At 42.9% G+C, this 26,644-nt stretch overlaps 1 protein-coding gene across 10 annotated transcripts in view; it reads right to left on the bottom strand.

The window, feature by feature from the left end:
- The window catches only part of PAM (peptidylglycine alpha-amidating monooxygenase), a 275,158-nt gene that overhangs the window by 177,274 nt on the left and 71,240 nt on the right, over positions 1 to 26,644 (bottom strand). For all 10 annotated transcript variants that reach the window (XM_069752269.1, XM_069752296.1, XM_069752313.1 and 7 more), the window contains exon 5: positions 4,362 to 4,449. In XM_069752269.1, the coding sequence (XP_069608370.1) occupies positions 4,362 to 4,449 (88 nt within the window). The remainder of the gene's footprint in view (positions 1 to 4,361; positions 4,450 to 26,644) is intronic.

Below are 26,644 nucleotides of genomic sequence, written 5' to 3'. Positions count from 1 at the left end.
AAAGGTATGTGCACACGCCGCGGAAAACGCTGTGGATCCGCAGCAGTTTCCCATGAGTTTACAGTTCAATGTAAACCTATGGGAAACAAAAATCGCTGTACACATGCTGCAGAAAAACTGCATGGAAACGCAGCGGTTTACATTCCGCAGCATGTCACTTCTTTCTGCGGATTCTGCAGCGGTTTTACAACTGCTCCAATAGAAAATCGCAGTTGTAAAACCGCAGTGAAATGCATAGAAAAACCGCGGTAAATCCGCGATAAATCCGGTTTAGCACTGTGGATTTATCAAATCCGCTGCGGAAAAATCCGCAGAGGACCAGAATACGTGTGCACATACCGAAACCCTAACCCTAACCCTAGTTCTAACCCCAACCTTAGTGGAAAAAAAAAAAATTCTTTATTTTATTATTGTCCCTACCTATGGGGGTGACAAAGGGGGGGGGGGGGTCATTTACAATTTTTTTTATTTTGATCACTGTGATAGGTTTTATCACAGTGATCAAAATGCACATTGGAACGAATCTGCCCGCCGGCAAGTTCGGCGGGCGCACTGCGCATGTGCCCGCCATTTTGGAAGATGGCGGCGCCCATGGAGAAGACAGACGGACCCCGGAAGGCTCGGTAAGTATGATGGGGTGGGGGGAGCACGGGGGGGGTGCATCGGAGCACGGGGGGGGGCGGGTGGATCGGAGCATAGGGGGTGGATCGGAGCATTAGGGGGTGGATCGGAGCATGGGGGTGTGGATCGGAGCATGGGGGTGGATCGGAGCATGGGGGTGGATCGGAGCATGGGGGTGGATCGGAGCACAGGGGGGTGGATTGGAGCACGGGGGGTGGATTGGAGCACGGGGGGTGGATTGGAGCACGGGGGGAGCGGACAAGAGCACGGGGGGAGCGGACAGGAGGACGGAGGGGAGCGGAGCAGTGTACAGGACTGATCGAAGGACTGGGGGGGGAGATCGGTGGCGGGGGCAGACCAGTGTTTCCAGCCATGGCAGATGATATTGCAGCATCGGCCATGGCTGGATTGTAATATTTCACCAGTTTTAATAGGTGAAGTATTACAAATCGCTCTGATTGGCAGTTTCACTTTCAACAGCCAATCAGAGCGATCTTGCCATGGGGGAGTGAAGCCACCCCCCCCTGGGCTGTACTACCACTCCCCCTGTCCCTGCAGATCGGGTGAAATGGGAGTTAACCCTTTCACCCGATCTGCAGGGACGCGATCATTCTGTGACACAGCATATGCGTCACAGGTCGGATTGGCACCGACTTTCATGACGCATACACTGTGTCACAGGTCGGGAAGGGGTTAAAGCACTAGTATTGAGAATATAGTACAGTAAGTGATAGCCTGTCAATTGCTGGGGGGGTACAAACAATCACAAAAATTGTGGGCGAAATCTAATGTACTGACATACAGCTCTGACAAAAATTAAGAGACCACCACATAAATCCCTGTCATGGGCAGCCCAATCTCCAGACCTGAACCCCATTGAAAACCTCTGGAATGTAATCAAGAGGATGATGGATAGTCACATGCAATCAAACAAAGATGAACTGCTTACATATTTGCGCCAGAAGCAGTGTAAAAGACTGGTGGAAAGCATGCCAAGACGCATGAAAGCTGGGATTAAAAATCATGGTTATTCCACAAAATATTGATTTCTGAACTCTTCCTGAGTTAAAACATTAGTATTGCTGTTTCTAAATGATTATGAACTTGTTTTCTTCGCATTATTTGAGGTCTGAAAGCACTGGGGGTTTTTTGCTTTGTTTTTTTTTTATGGCCATTTCTCCTTTTCAGAAAAAAAATACAAAATGTATTGCTTGGAAATTCGGAGACATGTCAGAAGTTTATAGAATAAATGAGATCCAAGAAGTATTGTTTCTCCTTGCGAAGAGTGACATGTTAAGCATGTCGAGATGAGGAGACAAGGCCGCAATGCTCCTCTGGGAAATATGCAAATTGTCTCTTCAGAGAGGAAGAGCAGTAGAACTGTACTGCCACCTATTGGAAGTAGCAATCCAAAAAGGCAATGTCGACCCTTTAACGAGCCTTGTCACATGTGACAAGGCTCGTTAAAGGGTCGATATTGACTGTTAGGATTGCTACTTCCAATAGGTGGCACTAGAATTCTAGTCCTCTTCCTCTCTGAAGAGACAATTAGAATAAATGAACAATTTACATTTTACTTAAAAATATACCTATAAAGAGAAAAATCAGAAAACTGAACATTTTGCAGTGGTCTCTTAATTTTTGCCAGAGCTATACTGTAAATCAGACCTTCAGCAATCAGCAAGTTGTCACCCTGAAACTCAATAATAAAAATATTTTAAGTATTCTTCTAAGCTTAGTATTCAACTCTATGACTGTGTGGAGGAAAGCAAAGGATCATGAGATCTGTAATAAAAAAAATGAAGCTTGCACACTGATAAGATATATTTTGAACTTGGCACAGAAATGTTAATTAGTTTAGTAAAAAATATGCCCTATGTTAAGTGGCCCACAGGTTATATAACGTTAAATAGCAGTGCCTGGAGAGAGCGGTCATGTGTACCACATATATGCGATTTGTATACTTTTGGACACGTTTCGACTAGAAGTGTCCGGCCTTGCTCAAAACACTTGCAATGAGTGAAGCCGCGCCTAGTTGGCACATGACCAAATGTATGCAAATTCCAAACTTGCATCAGGTGCCCACCACCAGCACTGGAAAATCCTCACGGCGTGCAGTGAGGATTCACAAGTCTGCAGTTACATAAAGTGACTATAGACTTGTACCCTAAGGCTGCGCAATCCGTTTAAATCAGAGCACTTTGATGCAAAATGCAGCTCCATGAACCCAACACCTATAAGATTCGCTATTACCAGTAAAATACTTCTGTACAATATTGCCTGTATAAATACTGAAAATTAATTTACATTTAGATATTAAAAAAAAAATCCCCTTCCGAAAACATTTTTACAATATTCTTTGCATGTAGGACGGAAGTGTAATAATGACTCTTTCCCCAGAAGACATGCCGCTTGTTTGTTTTTCAGCTAGAAGCTCAGGACGTTTTGTCTTTCAAGTATCACATTTCAATCAGCGTGCCAAAGGCATAAATTAGGGGCGAGACCTACTCAGAATAAGCATCAAAATCTGAGCAGAGAAGTAATTTGCATTATTAAGGTTAAAGAGAGATATTCTCCAGGGGAAGCCAGTTAGCATTAGGATGCATCAATGTTCCTAGCGGCGGAGCTCCACGAGTGCACGTCATTGGTATCCGCACACGGTTAATAAATCTATATAGGCATAACCCAATTATGAGCCGCGATGATACAAGAATGGAAGGCGCAGATGTCGTATTACTGATAGATTAACCTCTTAGTGGGTTCAGCGTTGCTTGTGTAAACACTACCCATTTGCATATAGGTTTATACATATTAAAATAGTCATTCTAAATGTCACTAAATAATGCATAACATGAATACGCTAGTCTGTAAAATGAATAGCGAGGAATAAAACAGTGTACACAACTCAAAAATAGAAGCGGAAACCATCAGGAAGTCTAAGAAGCTCCCGCCAGGAGAGACGCACCAAGTTATGTGCTTCATGAGTGTCCACCCGATGAAATCTATATTTCGGACTGATGCGTACATTTACAAGAGCTGGTCTGGAGAGAACAAATGCGACACGTGGGCCAAGAAGGCAGTGGGGGAGGCGAGGAACATGCTACCGGACCACAGAGCAGAGCAATGCTCGTAGTATCAGCAGGAAACAGACACTACTATGATTTCCTACAACTCCGACCCCAGGATGACATCAAACAGCGCACAGCAGGGATCATCAGAAATGTCATTTTAAAGAAATAAAGATGTGGACAAGTGTGTTAGTGTCCATAAATGTTACTGCAACTGTTTTCATGTTCTTGGAATTCACTTAATATTGTACATTGAGGCTGGATACAACTGTTTATAAAAAACGCCATCAATATCCTGACTGCCCATCACAATGCTCCGCTGGAAGTCCTTCAATGACACATTCAGCACAGGGACACATTGCTCCTGGTTATTTTTCGGTGTTAACATTTCAGCCATCACCCAATGAAAAAGCAAAACACTCGTTTGCCGGTAATTCGATTTTTATCAATACATAATTTAATCGGCAGCACATGGTCCGGTATACTGCATATAAACCTAGTAATTGCTTGCATAATTTTTAGCACTAAAACAAGTAAGGCAAACCGTTTCATTGAAAATAAATGGACAGTAAGTAAAAATAAATTGCTATGATAAAATATGAATTACAGGGTGCATGCTCTATTCTATCATGCAAAACGTTAAAGACTGACAGATTACAGAGACCCACATACCAGTATTCTTCAGTGGAAGCGGGGGAGCTGCATCCAAACAGGAGCATGTGATGGGTGGTATCCATATTGGCATGAGGTCTGAAGTCAACTACGATGATAAGAACACAATGTATTTCTTAATAAAAATGACAAATAAAAAACAACTACATTCATTGACCTTTAAACATGTTTGGCACAATTTACACAACCTACTGATGACTACTACATGGCTCTTAAAGGGGTCGTCCACTACTTCTACCTCCTTCTTGCATACTGCATTCCTCATGTAAAATAAAAAGCTTGTATGTACAGTACAGACCAAAAGTTTGGACACACCTTCTCATTTAAAGATTTTTCAGTATTTTCATGACTATGAAAATTGTACATTCACATTGAAGGCATTAAAACTATGAATTAACACATGTGGAATTATATACTTAACAAAAAAGTGTGAAACAACTGAAATTAGATCTTATATTCTAGGTTCTTCAAAGTAGCCACCTTTTGCTTTGATGACTGCTATGCACACTCTTGGCATTCTCTTGATGAGCTTCAAGAGGTGGTCACCAGGAATGGTCTTCCAACAATGTTGAAGGAGTTCCCAGAGATGTTTAGGACTTGTTGGCCCTTTTGCCTTCACTCTGCAGTCCAGCTCACCCCAAACCATCTCGATTGGGTTCAGGTCTAGTGACTGTGGAGGCCAGGTCATCTGGCGTAGCACCCCATCACTCTCCTTCTTGGTCAAATAGCCCTTACACAGCCTGGAGGTGTGTTTGGGGTCATTGTTCTGTTGAAAAATAAATGATGGTCCAACTAAACGCAAACCGAATGGAATAGCATGCCGCTACAATATGCTGTGGTAGCCATGCTGGTTCAGTATGCCTTCAATTTTGAATAAATCCCCAACAGTGTCACCAGCAAAGCACCCCCACACCATCACACCTCTCCTCCATGCTTCACAGTGGGAACCAGGCATGTAGAGTCCATCCGTTCACCTTTTCTGCGTTGCACAAAGACACGGTGGTTGGAACCAAAGATCTCAAATTTGGAGTCATCAGACCAAAGCACAGATTTCCTCTGGTCTAATGTCCATTCCTTGTGTTCTTTAGCCCAAACAAGTCTCTTCTGCTTGTTGCCTGTCCTTAGCAGTGGTTTCCTAGCAGCTGTTTTACCATGAAGGCCTGCTGCACAAAGTCTCCTCTTAACAGTTGTTGTAGAGATGTGTCTGCTGCTAGAACTCTGTGTGGCATTGACCTTGTCTCTATTCTGAGCTGCTGTTAACCTGCGATTTCTGAGGCTGGTGACTCGGATAAACCTATCCTCAGAAGCAGAGGTGACTCAGTCTTCCTTTCCTGAGGCGGTCCCTCATGTGAGCCAGTTTCTTTGTAGCACTTGATGGGTTTTTTCCACTGCACTTGGGGACACTTTCAAAGTTATACCAATTTTTCGGACTGACTGACCTTCATTTCTTAAAGTAATGATGGCCACTCGTTTTTCTTTACTTAGCTGCTTTTTTCTTGCCATAATACAAATTCTAACAGTCTATTCAGTAGGACTATCAGCTGTGTATCCACCAGACTTCTGCACAACACATCTGATGGTTCCAACCCCATTTATAAGGCAAGAAATCCCACTTATTTAACCTGACAGGGCACACCTGGGAAGTGAAAACCATTCACGGTGACTACCTCTTGAAGCTCATCAAGAGAATGCCAAGAGTGTGCAAAGCAGTCATCAAAGCAAAAGGTGGCTACTTTGAAGAACCTAGAATATAAGACATATTTTCAGTTGTTTCACACTTTTTTGAGACGGTGAGTCCAAACTTTTGGCCTGTACTGTACATGTCAATCACTTACGTCATCCAAGCACTCATGTCATCAGGGCTCCTAGCACTCTTGTGACATTGCTATGCTGTGTCAGCACTGAAGTCAGTGATGGGCTCTGCTGCTAACACTTCAGATATCCAACTTTTGCCCAAGTAATGTGTAAGCACTGCAGTCCATCAGTCGCTGCTGATTGTTATGCCACATGTGCTGCAGCCGATGTCATACTAGTGTCGGTAGACCAAGTGCCGACAATCGCTGCTATTGCAGGAGGAAAGTGTAAAACTTTTTTATTTAACAAGGGGAACTACAACATTTAAGAAAGAGTTGTCCAAGAAGATATTTGGGGTCTGTTAACTCGATCTTTAGTAGGTACAGATATTAAGGCTGTAGATTTTTATTCATTCAACTGAGTAACTCAGATTTAATTTAGGTTTTCACACATTCACCATTTAGGCAGGAACAATAGGTTAACGTTTCCTGTTTTCTACAGCACATTTGTTGGCTTTGCTGTATTGACTGTGACAAGATGAGACATCTCAATCATTAAAAGGTTATCAGAAAGTTAAGCATTGTGATGCTGGCAAGCCGTGAGATAGGGAAGTCAGGAGATTCAGGAGATTCGAGGTCAGATACCAGAAGGGCTCGTAGTACAGACAGGTAAGACAAAGGCATGGTCAGGTAACAGTCCGGGATCAAATACCAAGATGGTACATCGAGACTTGGGAGTACAACAAAAGGATAGCCAGAGGCCAAGTCCAGGATCAGATTCCTGAAGTCCAAGAGCTTCAAAAGCAAAAGGGATATTACTGTCTGCAGTCCAATGTCAGTTGTAGCTTTGCTTAGTTTGATGTGTGTGCTTGCTCTGTGTCTGACTTCTTGATCTTGCTGCTGACCTCGGATTTGTTGTGACTATTCATGTGGATTATTTCTTCTGCTTTTGACGCTTTCTGATTTCCGGTATCTCTCCGTGGACTTGTTTGTTTGTTGTACTCCCTAGTCTTGACGTACCCTCCTGGCATTTAAACCCCGGATGGTTAGCTCACCACACCTTTGTCTTACGCCTCTGTACTACGAGCCCTCCTGGTATCTGTCTATGTACATCCTGACAACCTAGCTCACAGCACGCCCATGAGTTGTGAATCAGAGTCCCAACTATTGTTTAAATCAGGTTTTTATGTTAAATTAATCTTTTAAAAAATGTTTGGCTTTTTAACACATCACAATTTGTATTAAAAATGAAGAAAAAATAGAAATCTTGCAATTTCCATCTGGCCTTTTTTTTAGACTCTAAACTTCCTATTGTTTCAGGAAAAACACGTGTACGAAGCCACAATAGTCGGATCCCGACCTAATTTTTTGTACTGAAGTGTCTAATGAGCCTGTGCTAAGGTCACAGAGAATGGAAGGGGAACAGGATCAGATGAAATATAACATTCACATACACATATTTGACATAACTGAATTAGTAAAAGTCCGATCAAAATATAAAATTGATCTGATCAGCAAATGGGGTAACAAAAAACAAAAAAGGTAGAATTAAGTTTTGTTTTTTTTTCCCAAAGTTCCGAAATTTTTTTTTTTCACTACTTAAATAAAATAAAATTTACATGTTTGGTATCTGCGTACTCGTACTGGCCTATTCCATTTAGTGAACATGGTACATGCTAAACCCAAAAAACAATTGTGGAATTGCACTTTTTTTGCAATTTCAACACACTTGGAATTCTTTTCCTGATTTTCAGTGCATCACACAGTAAAATGAATGGAATTCATTCATTCATTCAATAGTGCAATTCATCCCACAAAGGAAAAAAAAAACTCATACGACTATGGGACGGAAAAATAAAACAAGTTATGAATCTGGGAAGAAGGGAAGGAAAAAATGGTAACACACACACACACACACACAAAAAAAAGGAAAATGGCCAGGGGATAAAGCGGTTTAGTTCACCTGGGTCCTTCTTTGGCTAAGGGTATAAAAGGGTGCCTTTACAATGCACAATATGCACCGTTACATTGTTTTATGCATAATCATATTAATCATTACGGCACTGGATTATATATAGTTCCCACCTAAGCCGGGTTTACACCAGCCGACTGGCGGTGATAAATGGCCACCAATTGGCAAAGTGTTTGATTGGTGTTATCAATCATGTGAACATCAGGGAAAAGAACAAGACAATGCACTGTGTTATCTTTCTGTAAATTATTTAAAAAAATAAGTAAACAAACACAGAGCTTCTCATTTGTCATGCTTTGCCCCGGTAAAATAAAAACACCTATACACACCTCCAGTGCTAGTGCCTTCCCGGGGCTCACATGAGGTTGCTACATGATCTGAGGCCGATAAGCACCAGCTTCACTGTCTTTGCATTTGGACTAATCGAACGTCAACAGGAAATCAGGGCTGCGGGGAGTATAGGTACTTTTATTTTAACGGGCGCAAAAATTCAGATTGAGAAGGGGTTGTCCTAGCAGTTAAGTCCCAATGCCACAGTCACTATGCCTTACACCCTAATCAGGGAGAAGTACACCCCAGTGTAAAATTTGGTGGCTGACCATTTGTCTTATGAATGAGCAGCTAAAGAAAAAATATCTCTAGTCATAAATAAAGAACAAAAGCAGAGAATTATCTGTGCTCCCCAAACAGGATTAACCCCTTAGTGACAAAGCCAATTTTGTACTTACCGGTAATTATCAAGCTGTCACTTTATGAGATTATAGCTCGGGGACGCTTTAACGATTCCACTGACTCAGTGTTTTTTTTTGTGACATATTATGCTTCATGTTAGTGATAACATTTCTTCAATATGACTTTCGTTTATTTATAAAAAAAATTTGCAAAAATTTTGAAAATTTAGCAATTTTCATACTTTTAATTTTTGTGCCCTTAAATCAGAGAGTCATATCCCACAAAATAGTTACTAAATAACATTTCCCACATGTCTACTTTACATCAGCACAGTTTTGGAAACAAGTTTTTTTTGTTAGGATGTTGTAAGGGTTAAAAGTTGACCAGCGACTTCGTATTTTTCCAACAAAATTTGCAAAACCATTTTTTTAGGGACCACCTCATATTTGAAGTGAGTTTGGGGGAGTCAATATGATAGAAAATACCCAAAAGTGACACCATTCTAAAAACTGCACCTTTCAAGGTACTCAAAACCACATTCAAGAAGTTTATTAACCCTTCAGGCGCTTCACGAGAACTAAAGCAATGTGGAAGGAAAAAATGAACATTTTACTTTTTTCACAAAAAATTTACTTTGGAACCAAACTTTTTTATTTTCACAAGGGTATCAGGAGAAAATGGACCACAAAATTTGTTGTACAATTTCTCATGAGTATGCTGATACCTCGTATGTGGGGGAAAGCCACTGTTTGGGCGCATGGCAGGGCTCAGAAGGGAGGGAGCACTGCTTAACTTTTTGAATGCAAAATTGGCTCGAATCAATAACAGGCGCCATGTCGTGTTTGGAGACCCCCTGATGTACATAAACAGTGGAAACCCCCCAATTCTAACTCCAACCCTAACACAGCCCTAACCTCAACACTAACCCCAACACACACCCTAACCCTAATCCCAACCCTAACTATAACCCTAACCCCAACACCACAAACCTAACCATAACTGTTGTGATCTGGTGGTTCAGGAACAACATGAGACAAGCTCTGAAGGAGGTGGTATCTGTACTGACCGCAAACCCTGAACCTAGCAACGCAACTAAAAATAGCCGTGGGGGGTACCTGACGCTCCCTAGACCCCTCAGCACAGCCTAAGATCTAACTTCCCCTAAAGATGGAAACAGGAAACCTATCTTGCCTCAGAGAAAATCCCCAAAGGAAAGATAGCCCCCCACAAATATTGACGGTGAGAGGAGGGGAAAATAACATATGCAGAAATGAAATCAGATTTTAGCATAGGAGGCCAGTCTAGCTTGATAGATAGGACAGGAAAGGATACTGTGCGGTCAGTATAAAAAACTACAAAACAATCCACACAGAGTTTACAAAATCTCCACAAAGGTGTGGAGGGTAAATCTGCTTCTCAGAGCTTCCAGCTAACAGAAAAAATCCATACTGGCAAGCTGGACAAATATAGAATGCACAGAACAATAAGTCCACAACATGTGGACTGAAATGAGCAAAGCCAGAACTTATCTTTGCAGAACTGGTCAGGAAACCAAGAGAATCCAAGCAGAGATGTGAATCAAGCTAGGAACATTGACAAGTGGCACAGGCTGAAGAAAGAGCCAGACTTAAATAGCGGACAATAAGTGGAGGCAGCTGATGACAGCTAACTCCAAGGAGCAGCCATACCACTAGAAATCACAAGAGGGAGCCCAAGAGCAGAACTCACAAAAGTGCCACTTACAACCACCAGAGGGAGCCCAAGAGCGGAATTCACAACACATAACACAACCCTAACCCTAGCTCTAACCCCAACCTCAACCCTAACCCTAGCCCCAACCTTTATGGAAAAAAACCTTTTTTTTTTAATTATTTTTACCTAACTAAGGGTGTGATAAAGGGGGGTTTGATTTACTATTTTCTTTTATTTTGATCACTTTGATAGGGTCTATCACAGTGATCAAAAATGAACCAATAGGAAAAATCTCCTATTGTTGCTGGGTGCCGGCCATCAGTTCACGGCGGGTGAACTTGTGCATGTGCCCGCCATTTTCTTCCCGGAAGAAGATGCCGAGGGGCGGGGACAGTACCAGGGATGCAGGAAGTGCCAGATCATGAAATCTGACTTTTTTTTGCGGTTGCCGTTATTCCGTGAATAGCAACACTGGGGATGGTATAACCAACCTGAATCATGTTCTCCGGGGACTCAGCTACCCCCAGTAGCTGGGGGATGCTATAACCTTATTTCTCAGTGCCATTAAAAAGCGGCACTGAGGAATAAGTACCCTTAACTGCCACTGTTAAAAGCTGTATCGGCGGTCATTAAGGGGTTAAAACATGTGAAAAGAAGAGGAGCCTGCCTAATTGTGAGCCTTCGCGGGCAGGGTCCTCATTCCTCCTTGTACCAGTTATGACTTGTATTGTTTAAGATTATTGTACTTGTTTTCATTATGTATACCCCTCCTCACATGTAAAGCGCCATGGAACAAATGGCGCTATAACAATAAATAATAATAATAATAATAATAATAATAAGAGTGGAACCCCCTAATATCAACATGGTGATGAGATGTTGTCTGTGTGTCACAAACTACAAATTACAGTAAATAGTCTATATCAGAATGGCAGATCTTCCAAAAAAGTGTATTTCATAGAAGCTTCTGAGCTCCGTTTATAATTTTATTTTCACTAATAAAATAGAAATCTTGGCAAAGATATTTATGCTTATAGCAGCCAATATCCTGAGGAGTAATTCAGAGGATTGAGGACTGTTCTATTTATTTTCCTTCAGTTATGAAGCTATATAGACATTTTATTTTTTCAGTTTATAAGTGTTTGAACTTTTGGAATGCCAGATAAAGGACATGCATTCATTTTCAACATTTTACAAAAAAAAAAAAAAAAAGAAAGAAAATACAGATGCTATTAACGATTACACGCTGTAATTTTCAACAGCAATAATTCTACAGTAAACGTCATCTGTATATAAAGAGTAGTAATGCTCAGCCTACAGAATGATAGATGTAATACACAGACAATGGCCTCTAAAAAGGAACAATGCTAGCCAGGAAACAGCTGCCTCCAGTAACAAAACAGATGGGACATGATATGGTTCACCGCATCCGAAAAAGAAATAAAAACATGTCAAACACATACAAGGGAAAGATGAGAGGTTTTGCCTCTTCTGTTACATTTTCGCTTACAGTAGAAAAACTTTATACCAGTTTTGTGAAGTCACATCAGGTTGTTCTATCAACGTACCCAACAGTCCACATCTAGATACTATACTGACAGGGCAACTTCTAGTTGAAGAGATGTTTAAGGCAATAAAAAGAAGAAAAAAAAAAGGAAGTTTAGTTTTCACAAAATGTTTGCCGAGAGTGTGTTGTGATCACAAAACAGATGACAAATTATGCCACCAAAGGGGCTTAAACAGGTATTTTGGGATAGGTCATCTACAGTGGGGCAAAAAAGTATTTAGTCAGTCAGCAATAGTGCAAGTTCCACCACTTAAAAAGATGCAAGGGCATTGAAGATGAAACGTGGCTGGGTCTTTCAACATGACAATGATCCAAAGCACACCGCCAGGGCAACGAAGGTCCGTATAGAAAACCTTTGGAGGGAGTTGAAAGTCCGTGTTGCCAAGCGAAAAGCCAAAAACATCACTGCTCTAGAGGAGATCTGCATGGAGGAATGGGCCAACATACCAACAACAGTGTGTGGCAACCTTGTGAAGACTTACAGAAAACGTTTGACCTCTGTCATTGCCAACAAAGGATATATTACAAAGTATTGAGATGAAATTTTGTTTCTGACCAAATACTTATTTTCCACCATAATATGCAAATAAAATGTTAAAAAAACAGACAATGTGATTTTCTGGATTTTTTTTTCTCAGTTTGTCTCCCATAGTTGAGGTCTACCTATGATGTAAATTACAGACGCCTCTCATCTTTTTAAGTGGTGGAACTTGCACTATTGCTGACTGACTAAATACTTTTTTGCCCCACTGTATGTCTGATCACTTGGTGTCAGACACCCAGGACACCCGCCGATCAGCTGTTCTCGGTGTCAGTGGCTGCAAGCCGGAACTGCTTGATTGCTTAGCTGTTCTATCTTCTGATAGTAGCCCCGGCTGGGTACTACACATCCGCCTCGTACTCCAATCAACAGGAGGCAAATCAACAGGAGGCGGATGTGCATCATGGTGAGATGGCCACTGTCAGAAGACAGAGGATCTCCACAATCGAGCAGTTCCGACTGGCTCTCTCCGACTCCAAGAATAGCTGATCGGCAGGGGTGCCGGGTGTTGGACCCCAACCAATAAGACATTGATGACCTATCCTGAGGGATGAAAAAGTAGTTGACAACCTCTTCAAGTCAAACATGTAAGTTCTGTCACAATTCCACTACTCACTGTGTCCTGGGGCGCAATGAGCGAGTTACAGCTCAGCCACCCTATGGATAGCAGGGGTCTGCCTGTGAGAAGTGACATTTACAAGCATTACAATGTCACACAAATTCTAAATAAATCTTAAGAGTTGATGCAGGCAAGTAACATAGTAAAAACCACTTCTTAGGATATAAGCTTTGGCCTCACCTTGTCACCCAATGATTTCATTGTGTGGCTCCTGAGGCTGAGCATTGTGTTAGCACTATAGGTGCTTGAACTTCCTTTCACAGACTTGCATTATTTATTGGGTATTTTGGAAAGGATGTTGGGCAATGGTAAGATGGCTTAATCCAAATCACTTCTAAAAATGAGGTAGTGCAGCTCATCCTGGATTGCACATCAATGTGAGCTGTGGCAAGAAGGTATGCTGTGTCTGTCAGCGTAGTGTCCAGAGGATGGAGGCTTTACCAGGAGACAGGCCAGTACACCAGGAGACGTGGAGGGGGCCGTAGGAGGGCAACAACCCAGCAGCAGGACCACTACCTCAGCCTTTGTGCAAGGAGGAAAAGGAGTAGGACTGCCAGAGCCCTGCAAAATGACCTCCAGCAGGCCACAAACATGCATGTGTCTGCACAAACAGTTAGAAACCAACTTCATGAGGATGGTCTAAGTGCCCGACGTCCACAGATGGGGGTTGTGCTCACAGCCCAACACCGTGCAGGACGCTTGGCATTCGCCACAGAACACCAGGATTGGCAAATTTGCCACTGGTGCCCTGTGCTCTTCACAGATGAAAACAGGTTCACACTGAGCACATGTGACATATGTGACAGAGTCTGGAGACCCCGTGGAGAGTGATCTGCTGCCTGCAACATCTTTCAGCATGACCGGTTTGGCAGTGGGTCAGTAATGGTGTGGGGTGGCATTTCTTTGGAGGGCGGCACAGCCCTCCATATGCTCGCCAGAGGTAGTCTGACTGCCATTAGGTACCGAGATGAGATCCTCAGACCCCTTGTGAGACCATATGCTGGTGCGGTTGGCCCTGGGTTCCTCCTAATGCATGACAATGCCAGACCTCATGTGGCTGGAGTGTGTCAGCAGTTCTTGCAAGATGAAGGCATTGAAGCTATGGACTGGCCCGCACGTTCCCAAACCTGAATCCAATTGAACACATCTGAGACATCATGTCTTGCACCATCTACCAACATCACGTTGCACCACAGACTGTCCAGGAGTTGGCGGATGCTTTAGTCCAGGTCTGGGAGGAGATCCCTCAAGAGAACATCCGCCGCGCCATTAGGAGCATGCCCAGGCATTGTAAAGAGGTCATACAGACACGTGGAGGCCACACACTACTGAGCATCATTTCCTTGTCTTGAGGCATTTCCACTGAAGTTGGATCAGCCTGCAATTTGATTTTCCACTTTGATTTTGTGTGTGCCTCCAAATCCATTGGCCTCCATTGTTTAATAAATTTGATTTCCATTGATGATTTTTGAGTGATTTTGTTGTCAGCACATTCAACTTTGTACAGAACAAAGTATTCAACGAGAATATTTCATTCATTCAGATCTAGAATGTGTTATTTCAGTGTTCCCTTTTTAATTTTTTGAGCAGTGTAATTTGCAATTTTCTCATTCATTAAAGTGGCCATCAGGTGAGCTTCAGTACACTAAAATCTAAAGGGGTAGTCCACTACTTAGAGATTGAAGGCCTATCTTCAGGATAGGTAATTAATATCAGATCAGTTGGGATCAGACACCCTGTACTCGAAAGATCAGAAGGTTAGCAGTAAAGCTGAAATGGCACAATTCCATCTAAGCTGCTGCAGCTCAACTCCCATTGTGGTGAATATGAGCTGGGCTGCAGTACCCGAGAACGACAAGTACACAATGTACGGAGCCATGCTGTTTCAGATGTTGACAGTCTTTGCATCTAGCCACCAGATATACTGCAAACAGTTTATGGTGAGAGTGTGATCTATCCTAACTATATGTAATCAATATTTAAGTAGTGGACAACCAATTTAAAGTATTTGCATATTTAAAAAAAAAAAAAAAAAATCTGGCTGCGAGTGATTTTCACATGCTTCCAATTTGTATTTTGATGGAGGAAGCGGATTTCAACCTGCCATTGTGAAGGACAGCCAAAAGTTTAGAATGGGCAGAAAATCAAAATATATTCATATTTATTAAAACATATTTTTTTTGCCAACTGTGCAAGTACACAACAAAATTTAAAAAATGAAATTCAAAAATACTGCTGCACCATCCGAAAAGAATTCAGTGGAGAAACCAATCACAGCCGAATGCTAGAAAATTCAGCTATCCAACACAATGGAAAACAAAGAATATTCCCCATGCAGTCTTTTTGTCTAGACTTGACAGATCACAAGGAAGAAAGATTTCCAGAAAGCAAATATTCAGTCCATTGCTGTAATAAGGATCTATGGTAGATTTGCAATTGGTGCGTCAGACAAGAATAAACCTGGCAAATCTCATCCCATAAGCTGGAAGGAGATGCAGCGTAAGTGTTCCCAAAGATATGTAGGACTAAAAAGTATGGCACAAAGTTCTTTTTGCCAACAAAATGTTGATGTGAATATAGGGCAGATTTTGTGCAATATTGTTGGGACCCTGTACCACCTAGTCATTAATGTACAGTAGGTTTCCTGGTATCTAGGAGGCATTTATATGCTAACGTTAGGATTTTATTTTTTTCCTCAAATTTAGATAGGTGTGTTGGAGAAGAGTCCTCAGGATGATGTTGAAGTCATTGGTAACTCGAGAGGAGCAAACGGCGCACTGGATGCCTACGTGAGCAAAGAGATTCAAAGGATGTGGAGTTGGCACGGATAACAGCACTGATTTTAAGAAATGTGATATTTGTAAGCAATTTCAACCTGGACGGACTGCGGCACTGGAAGGGTCTGTGCCAAAGAGCCATTGGGAGGCTACTAAAAGTAATGGCTCTGGCATCTTCCTGGACGTAACCATGCACAGGAATGTGTCTCATGAATCCCATTGTTTAAAATTTGGGTTTAGGAGAGAAGAGGGTAACAAAGTTTGTTGAGAAGTGTTGATGGGTCAATCTTCAAGTAGGGTCTATAGTATGATGGGAATGGAAGTGGGATGGCAGTGGTGTCTACATCCAAGATTCATTCAAGAGAGGTATGGCAATAAAGGATTGTTCCAATAGGATCCATCGTTTTTATGTTGAATGGTAGACATTACTTTTTTAATCCCATATAACGTCTTTAATATATCTATATGTCAAGTCAATAGGTTTGCAGCCCTACATGTCACTTTAAATTCATGTTAGGTCTCAGACATTTTTAATTGTATGTAATCACATCATGCAAGGATTTCACATAAACCCGGAGCGAGCCGGTACAAATCACCCACGAGGGTCACAAACATTTATAAATGTGTATATATCTTCATAAATGATAGGTTAAAGATAAAGTAAGACTAATGCATTCATGATAAACATTACAATAGATCATATATTAAATATGCTGTAAAACTAGACCGCCGCTATCGATTCCACCACCAGAGCTCTCTACAGCACACACTAAATTGTGTCATGCTACAGATTCCATCAGTCAGCGCGGAGAGCGGCAGACATTTGTTTACTGGCCAGTCATGTGAGTGAAAGCTATGGATGAAGATGACAGCTACATTTCTTGGCTGAGTAGCCAGATGTCAGGCTCAATCCGTCCAAGTGTCTCCAAGACACCCTATAGCCATTAATATTCTCCGCAAACTATAAAGTAAACTGCCAGCAACGTGATGTGAAATAGTATGTTCTCTCCGAAATCTGCAGCTTTACAAATCAGGAGATCATTACTATTCATCCGGATCGTTGGCAGGAACTATTCCCGCACCAGAAAAATACGCCAATATGAAAGGCTCAAGTTCAGGCACAGACTATTAGAACCCCCTCTGTACACTATTTATTGACATTTTTCAATAACTGTAGAGGATTTGCGGAAAGACATTGCTGTAAGAAAAAAAAAGCATTAAGCTACTTACTGGTAGCGGCGTTTTTCGGAGGCCCATGACAGCACTACGAGAGAGGGGATCCGCCCTTCAGGAACAGGAAACCTACAGATACAAAAGGGCGGTACCTCTCCCCATGCATCAGTTGTATTTCAGAGCCTGAGAGGACTACCGCGGTTAGTAGCACACAAATATACATTATATACAGTTTATGTACAAAAATAATCAATCATAATGAACTATATACCACACGTGAGATCTATCTATCTCATTATATACATTATAGGAAGTGCAACCCCCACGTGAATAGGGAGGGAACTAAGGGTGCTGTCATGGGCCTCCGAAAAACGCCGCTACCAGTAAGTAGCTTAATGCTTTATTCGGATTCCCATGACAGCACTACGAGAGAATTACAGAGATGTAAACTACCTTAGGGAGGGACTATAGCCTGCAGCACCCTTAACCCGAAGGTGAGATCAGAAGAGAACCCCAAGTCCAACCTATAGTGCTTGAAAAAGGTGGAAGGGGATGACCACGTAGCTGCCTTACATATCTGGTCGATGGAAACTCCAGATCTTTCAGCCCAGGATGTAGCCATGGCCCGGGTGGAATGTGCCCTCAGATTCTGCGGAGCTGGACTTCCACCTGCAGTATAAGCCAGAGAGATAGCCTCCCTAATCCACTTCGCTAACGTGCACTTCGACACTCTAAGACCTTTCCTGGGACCTTGGAAGGATAGAAACAACGCATCCTCTCTCTTCCAAGCATCAGTGACTGATATATATTCTAATAGACATCTCCTAACATCTAATGTATGGAGTAACTCCTCTTTGGAATTAGAAGGATTAGGGAGAAATGACGGTAACACTATCTCCTGAGATCTGTGAAAATCTGAGGCCACTTTTGGTAAATAAGCTGGATCTGGTCTGAGGACTACTCTGTCCTGTAGAAATTCTGTATAAGGGGACAGCCTAGAAAGAGCCTGTATGTCTCCTATCCTACGAGCAGATGTAATTGCCACCAAAAACGCTGTTTTGAGGGATAGTAATTTAAGTGAGGCTGAATGTAAGGGCTCAAATGGTTCCTTAGTCAAGGCTGAAAGGACTAGATTGAGATCCCAAGGCATTGACCTATTCTTGTGTATAGGTCTGGATCTACTAGCAGCTTTGATAAACCTTGATACCCAGTAATTACCTGCAATGTTACAAGAAAATAGGGCCCCTAGGGCTGAGACTTGTACTTTTAGCGTACTTGTGGATAGATTTAGCTCTAGCCCTTTCTGCAGGAATTCTAGAATCTGGTTGATTGGTATACCCTCTTCAATATTAAAATTTGAAGAGGCCAGAAACTTCCTCCAAGTTCTAGAGTAGATCTTAGTTGTTATGTTTTTCCTACTCTTCATAAGGGTATCAATTAGGTTTGGAAAAAAACCTCTGCTTTTTAACAATGACCTCTCAAAAACCATGCCGTCAAATGGAGACCCTTCACTTGTGGATGGTTGATCGGACCTTGATGAAGTAAGTCCGGAATGTCCGGCAGTACCCAGGGGTCTTTCACGGACATGGTCCTGAGCCAGGAAAACCAAGCTCTTCTGGGCCAGAACGGAGCGATCAGTATGACTCTCGCATGATCCTCCCTTATCTTCCTGACCACCAGCGGCAATAGATTGAGCGGGGGGAACGCATATGCCAATTGGAAATCCCATCTGATCAGGAAGGCATCCACTGCCAGTGGATATTCCCTGGGATTTAAGGAACAGAAATTTATCGTCTTTCTGTTGTCCTTGGTGGCAAATAAGTCCACTTCTGGATGACCCCACATGCGGACGATCCGATTGAAGACTTTTGTATTCAGAGACCATTCCCCTTGTTTTAAGGTGCTTCGACTTAGAAAGTCTGCTCTTATATTCTCTCTCCCTCTTATGTGAACTGCGGATAAAGATAGAAAATGGTTTTCTGCTGTCTGGAGCAGTCGATCCGCTACTTCCATCAGGGACTTGGAGCGTGTTCCACCCTGGTGATTCACATAGGCCACTGCCACCTGGTTGTCGGAGAGGATTTTGACATGGTGACCGTGTAGATATACGAGGAGTTCTTTAATTGAGAATTCAATTGCCATTAACTCCTTCTGATTGGAAGAGGCTGATGTTTGGGGATCCCATAAACCCTGGACTACTACGTCACCCATGTGTGCCCCCCACCCTGTGGGGCTGGCGTCCGTCGTAACTACCCGAGTCACTTGAGTCACCCAGGGAACTCCTGCTGACAGATTGTCTTCCCTTAGCCACCATCTAAGAGATGTCAGAACCTCTGGACTCAATGTCATCTGACCCTGCAAGGAACCCTGTAAGACTATCATAATTCAATACGTCAAACTGTAAAGGTCTGGAGTGGAACTGGGCCCAACGGACGGCGGGAATACAGGAAGTTAGGGAACCTAACAAGGACATAGCCTGTCTAAGAGTCATGGTTGGTTTTTTAATTGCTTTTAATACCTGTTGTTGGATATGGTGCAGTTTATCAGGTGGAAGACAGCATTGTTGGAACTCGGAATCTAACAGCAGACCTAGGAATCTCTGGGTTTTTAGGGGTTGTAATCGGGATTTTTCATAATTCACGATCCAGCCCAGATTCTCTAGCTTAGATATAGCTGTTTTTACCTGAGCAAGACAATGGTCTGCTGAGTTCCCAACTATCAGGAAATCATCCAGATAAGGGATTATGAGGATATCAGATTCATGTAAGTGTGCCATGACCTCCGCAACAACTTTAGTGAATACTCGGGGAGATGTTGAGAGGCCGAAGGGAAGGGCTCTAAATTGTCGAACAATACCCCCCATAGACACCGCCACACGTAGAAACCTCTGAAAGTTTCCATGGATAGGAACATGATAATACGCATCCTTTAAGTCCACAACTACCATGAAGCAGTGTTTGAACAACATTTTAATTGCAGAGCTGATTGACTCCATTTTAAATGTGGCTTTAACCAGGTATTCATTAAGGGATTTAAGGTTAATAATAGTCCTAAATGATTTGTCTGGTTTCTGAATCAGAAATAGGGGAGAGTAGAATCCACTCCCTCTTTCTGACTCTGTGACCTCAATCAGCACGTTTTTGAGGCATAAACTCACAACTTCTGCCTCCAGAGCCGCCTGCTCAATAGTGGAGGAACGTAAGGGGGTTAACATAAATTTATCCCGAGGCCAGTGAATAAATTCCAACTTCAGACCTTCTGAAATAGTACATCGGACCCAGTCACTATTTGAGATGTTAGACCATGCGGAAGAGAAGGCTGACAATCTCCCTCCCACAGGGATCGCTAGTCATTGGTCCGGTTTCTTACGTTCTTTTGAGGAACGGCGGAACATGTAACCCGTACCTCTCCTGCGTCTATCCTCCCATCTAAAATTCTCTCTAGCGGGCGAGGATGCGCGCTTCCTTCCGCGACCAAATCTCCTCCTGTTGAATGAACGCCGATAAGAAGCTGATGACAAACTCGGGAATTTTTTCTTGTCATCTCCAGCCTTCTCAAGCAGGTCATCCAAGGTTGGTCCAAAGAGGTATTCCCCTTTGCATGGGATAGCGCATAATTTGGACCTTGATTGAATGTCCGACCAACATTTCAACCATAGGGCTCTACGAGCCGCGTTGGAGAGTTCTGCTGCTCTGGCCGCCATTCTGACCGAATCGACCGACGCGTCCGACAGGAAAGCCGCAGCATCTTGAATCATCGGAAGCGCACTTAGAATGGAACTTCTGGAAGCGCCTTCTTTAAGCTGGGATTCCAACTGTTCCAGCCAGACCATTAGGGATCTGGCTGTACAAGTCGCAGCCACCGCTGGTCTCAACGATCCGGCTGCCATCTCCCAGGTACCTTTAAGGAAGGTATCCGCCTTCCTGTCAAGGGGGTCTTTAAGGGATCCCATATCCTCGAAAGGTAATGCGGCCTTTTTTGATGCCTTTGCTACCGCAGCATCTAATTTAGGGGCCTTGTCCCAGGTATCCACACTCGTATCCTCAAAGGGATATCTGCGTTTTAAAGTTGGTGGTAATGAGCCTTTCTTCTCCGGTTTCTTCCATTCCCGGAGAATCAGGTCTTGAATTTTATCATTCACCGGGAAGGACCTACGCTTCTTGTGTTCCAAGCCACTGAACATTAGTTGCTGACGGGAAAGCGGAGTCTTAGGTTCTTCTAGGCCCATCGTACCTCTGACCGACTTAACTAATTTATCCACTCGGTCCAGAGGCAGACAGAATCGGCCAGATTCCTCTTCTGACGACGAGGAAGAGAGATTTGAGCCGTAAGAACCTTCGTCCTTATCTTCCTCTGACGAATCAGAGATCACCGAGGTTCTCTGTTTTGAACTTCCCGCCTGGGACATAGACCGCAGGGATTCCCTTACTTCTGTACGGATCATCTCACGTAGATTAGCCGTAGAAGCAGATTCTTCCGCTACCTAGGGGAGGACAATAAGGGTGATACCATCTATCTAGCCTGATGTCACTCAACCCCTCCACTCCTGTAGACCTCACCGTCTGTTGTATACAGGAGGCGCATAATTTTTTAGTATAAGAATCTGGTAACGGGACTTCACACAGGGCACACTCCTTATGTTTCGACTTTGTACTTTTCTTTCCCTAAAATGACAAAGTATAAGGGGCCCGCGTCACTGAGTGAGCATTCACGTAGATCACTTACCAGTGTACGCCAAAAAAAGGTACCGGAACACGAGGGGGTTCTTTGCCAGTCGACGCTCTAGATCCCTGCTTGGACGAGCTTTTACGGCTGGACTGGTCACTCCTGGCATGCTCCTTCTCCGTGGGCTTTTGTCGCACCTCCTCCGGCAACTGAAGCTGCCGCTCACCATCACTCTCCATGATGTGGATGTGACCAAAGGCAGAGCTCTATTCCCAGCTCCTGCTTAAATCCCCCCTCAGATCCGGTCAGCAGGCTGCCTGGCGCCACTCTCATTGGTTCCGGCTGATGAGGCTACAGCTGGGGGGTCAGCGCAGTGTGTGAGGAGACTGGCGATCAGGATCGATGGGCGCCGCCATCTTGGATGAACTGCGCATGCGCAGTCACCCAGAGACCGGAAGCGCCTGCTGACTCCGCCCCCTCGACGTCACTGCACCGGAAACGCTCCAGCTAACGCTGAGAGCGATGCAGGACGCCGAAGAGCACGCAGCAGCGCTCCGGATAGCGTTCCCCTCCTGGCACCGCTACATCACCACCGCGCTGCACCCCACATGGACCGAAGGAGCGCTATACTTACTGGCGCCGGCGCTAACGGAGATCAGGAATCCACTGGACTCTGCTCCCTGCTGTCTACATCACTGACGTGCAGTCCAGCCAGGACCACCGTGATGTCTTCCAGGAGCTTCCGCACCGGTCGAGGTAGGAGACCCCCCCACTACCTGATTCGACCAGCCGGCCTGGGATCCACTACGAGATTCATCTGTAGGATCCTGTCCCTCCAGGAACAGGAAACCAACTGATGCATGGGGAGAGGTACCGCCATTTTGTATCTGTAGGTTTCCTGTTCCTGAAGGGCGGATCCCCTCTCTCGTAGTGCTGTCATGGGAATCCGAATAAATTGCAATTGTGTTGTAAATGAAACACTATGTTCACTTTTCAATCTCCTGTAGACTTTGTAGCCACATGGTTTTGCTTATAAATTATTCAACCACAATGCTAACAAAAATCCTCCTTATTTCTCATATTTGTGAAATGGTCACTGATATTTCTACAAACTGTACACCTCAATGACACAAGCGACTATAAGAAACTTTGTAACATTTCAGAAATATTTATTGTCCACTTCTTTGCTCCTCCCACCCGTGAAATTAACCATTCTGGAAAAAAAAACCTCAAATCCATCTAAGGGTACACTCACACAACCATTGTATCTTTTTTTTTTTTTTTTTAAATAGATATCACACGGACCCATAGATTTTCATTAATCCATACACACAATTTTAAAAATGGATCCATGTGTTCAGGCTGTAAGACTCCGATAATGTCCTAATTTCATCTGTTTTACAGATCAGACTCGGCCATTGTAATCTATAGGGATCCATTAAAAAATAATGAAAACTGAAGATGTATTACATTGTACTTTTTCGCACGTTTTTAACTGATTATTAAGAGACAATACACAAAAAAAATTCAGATACTCTACCTGCTTCAGTTTTTAACCCCTTTACCCCCAAGGGTGGTTTGCACGTTAATGACCGGGCCAATTTTTACAATTCTGACCACTGTCCATTTATGAGGTTATAACTCTGGAACGCTTCAACGGATCCCAGTGATTCTAACACTGTTTTCTCGTGACATATTGTACTTCATGACAATGGTAAAAATTCTTTGATAGTACCTGCGTTTATTTGTGAAAAAAACGGAAATTTGGCGAAAATTATGAAAATTTCGCAATTTTCCAACTTTGAATTTTTATGCAATTAAATCACAGAGATATGTCACACAAAATACTTAATAAGTAACATTTCCCACATGTCTACTTTAGATCAGCAGAATTTTGGAACCAAAATTTTTTTTTGTTAGGGAGTTATAAGGGTTAAAAGTTGACCAGCAATTTCTCATTTCTACAACACCATTTTTTTTTAGGGACCACATCTCATTTAAAGTCATTTTGAGGGGTCTATATGATAGAAAATACCCAAGTGTGACACCATTCTAAAAACTACACCCCTCAAGGTGCTCAAAACCATATTCAAGAAGTTTATTAACCCTTCTGGTGCTTCACAGGAATTTTTTGAATGTTTAAATAAAAATGAACATTTAACTTTTTTTCACAAAAAATTTAATTCAGCTCCAATTTGTTTTATTTTACCAAGGGTAACAGGAGAAAATGGACCCCAAACATTGTTGTACAATTTGTCCTGAGTATGCCAATACCCCACATGTGGGGGTAAACCACTGTTTGGGCGCATGGCAGAGCTCGGAAGCGAAGGAGCGCCATTTGACTTTTCAATGCAAAATTGACTGCAATTGAGATGGGACGCCATGTTTCGTTTGGAGAGCCCCTGATGTGCCTAAACATTTAAACCCCCCACAAGTGACACCATTTTGGAAAGTAGACCCCCTAAGGAACTTATCTTGAGGTGTGTTGAGCACTTTGACCCACCAAGTGCTTCACAGAAGTTTATAATGTAGAACCGTAAAATAAAAAATCATATTTTTTCACAAAAATTATCTTTTCGCCCCCAATTTTTTATTTTCCCAAGGGTAAGAGAAGAAATTGGACCCCAAAAGTTGTTGTACAATTTGTCCTGAGTACGCTGATAGCCCATATGTGGGGGTAAACCACTGTTTGGGCGGATGGGAGAGCTCGGAAGGGAAGGAGCGCCGTTTGACTTTTCAATGCAAAATTGACAGGAATTGAGATGGGACGCCATGTTGCGTTTGAAGAGCCACTGATGTGCCTAAACATTGAAACCCCCCACAAGTGACACCATTTTGGAAAGTAGACCCCCTAAGGAACATATCTAGAGGTGTGGTGAGCACTTTGACCCACCAAGTGCTTCACAGAAGTTTATAATGCAGAGCCGTAAAAATAAAACAAAATTTTTTTCCCACAAAAATTATTTTTTTAGCCCCCAGTTTTGTATTTTCCCGTGGGTAACAGGAGAAATTCGACCCCACAATTTGTTGTCCAATTTGTTCTGAGTGCGCTGATACCCCATATGTGGGGGGGAACCACTGTTTGGGCGCATGGGAGGGCTCGGAAGGGAAGGAGCTCCATTTGGAATGAGGACTTAGATGGAATGGTCTGCAGGTGTCACATTGCATTTGCAGAGCCCCTAATGTACCTAAACAGTAGAAACCTCCCACAAGTGACACCATTTTGGAAACTAGACCCCCTAAGGAACTCATCTAGATGTGTTGTGATAGCTTTGAACCCCCAAGTGTTTCACTAGTTTATAACGCAGAGCCGTGAAAATTAAAAAAAAAATCTTTCCCCCCAAAATTATTTTTTAGCCCCCAGTTTTGTATTTTCCCGAGGGTAAGAGGAGAAATTCGACCCCAAAAGTTGTTGTCCAATTTGTCCTGAGTACGCTGATACCCCGTATGTTGGGGGGAACCACCGTTTGAGCGCATGGCAGAGCTCGGAAGGGAAGGAGCGCCATTTGGAATGCAGACTTAGATGGAATGGTCTGCAGACGTCACATTGCGTTTGCAGAATCCCTAATGTACCTAAACAGTAGAAACCCCCCACAAGTGACCCCATATTGGAAACTAGACCCCCCAGGGAACTAATCTAGATGTGTTGTGAGAACTTTGAACCCCCAAGTGTTTCACTAGTTTATAACGCAGAGCCGTGAAAATAACAAATCTTTTTTTTTTCCCACAAAAAATATTTTTTAGCCCCCAGTTTTGTATTTTCCCAAGGGTAACAAAAGAAATTGGACCCCAAACGTTGTTGTCCTATTTGTCCTGAGTACGCTGATACCCCATATGTTGGGGTAAACCCCTGTTTGGGCACACGGGAGAGCTCGAAAGGGAAGAAGCACTGTTTTACTTTTTCAACGCAGAATTGGCTGGAATTGAGATCGGACGCCATGTCGCGTTTGGAGAGCCCCTGATGTGCCTAAACAGTGGAAACCCCCCAATTATAACTGAAACCCTAATCCAAACACATCCCTAACCCTAATCCCAACAGTAACCCTAACCACACCTCTAACCCTGACACACCCCTAACCCTAATCCCAACCGCAAATGTAATCTAAACCCTAACTGTAACTTTAGCCCCAACCCGAACCCTAACTTTAGCCCCAACCCAAACTGTAGCCCTAACCCTAGCCCTAGCCATAACCCTAACCCTAGCCCTAACCCTAGGCCTAACCCTAGCCCTAACCCTAGCCCTAACCCTAATGGGAAAATGGAAATAAATACATTTTTTTAATTTTTCCCTAACTAAGGGGGTGATGAAGGGGGGTTTGATTTACTTTTATAGTGGGTTTTTTAGCGGATTTTTATGATTGGCAGCCGTCACACACTGAAAGACGCTTTTTATTGCAAAAAATATTTTTTGCGTTACCACATTTTTAGAGCTATAATTTTTCCATATTTTGGTCCACAGAGTCATGTGAGGTCTTGTTTTTTGCGGGACGAGTTGACGTTTTTATTGGTAACATTTTCGTGCACGTGACATTTTTTGATCGCTTTTTATTCCGATTTTTGTGAGGCAGAATGACCAAAAACCAGCTATTCATGAATTTCTTTTGGGGGAGGCGTTTATACCGTTCCGCGTTTGGTAAAATTGATAAAGCAGTTTTATTCTTCGGGTCAGTACGATTACAGCGACACCTCATTTATTTCATTTTTTTATGTTTTGGCGCTTTTATACGATAAAAACTATTTTATAGAAAAAATAATTACTTTTGCATCGCTTTATTCTCAGGACTATAACTTTTTTATTTTTTTGCTGATGAT

Source organism: Ranitomeya imitator, chromosome 1 (genome assembly GCF_032444005.1).
Source record: "Ranitomeya imitator isolate aRanImi1 chromosome 1, aRanImi1.pri, whole genome shotgun sequence".
NCBI lineage: Eukaryota > Metazoa > Chordata > Amphibia > Anura > Dendrobatidae > Ranitomeya > Ranitomeya imitator.
This window is presented reverse-complemented; position numbering and strand designations above follow the sequence as displayed.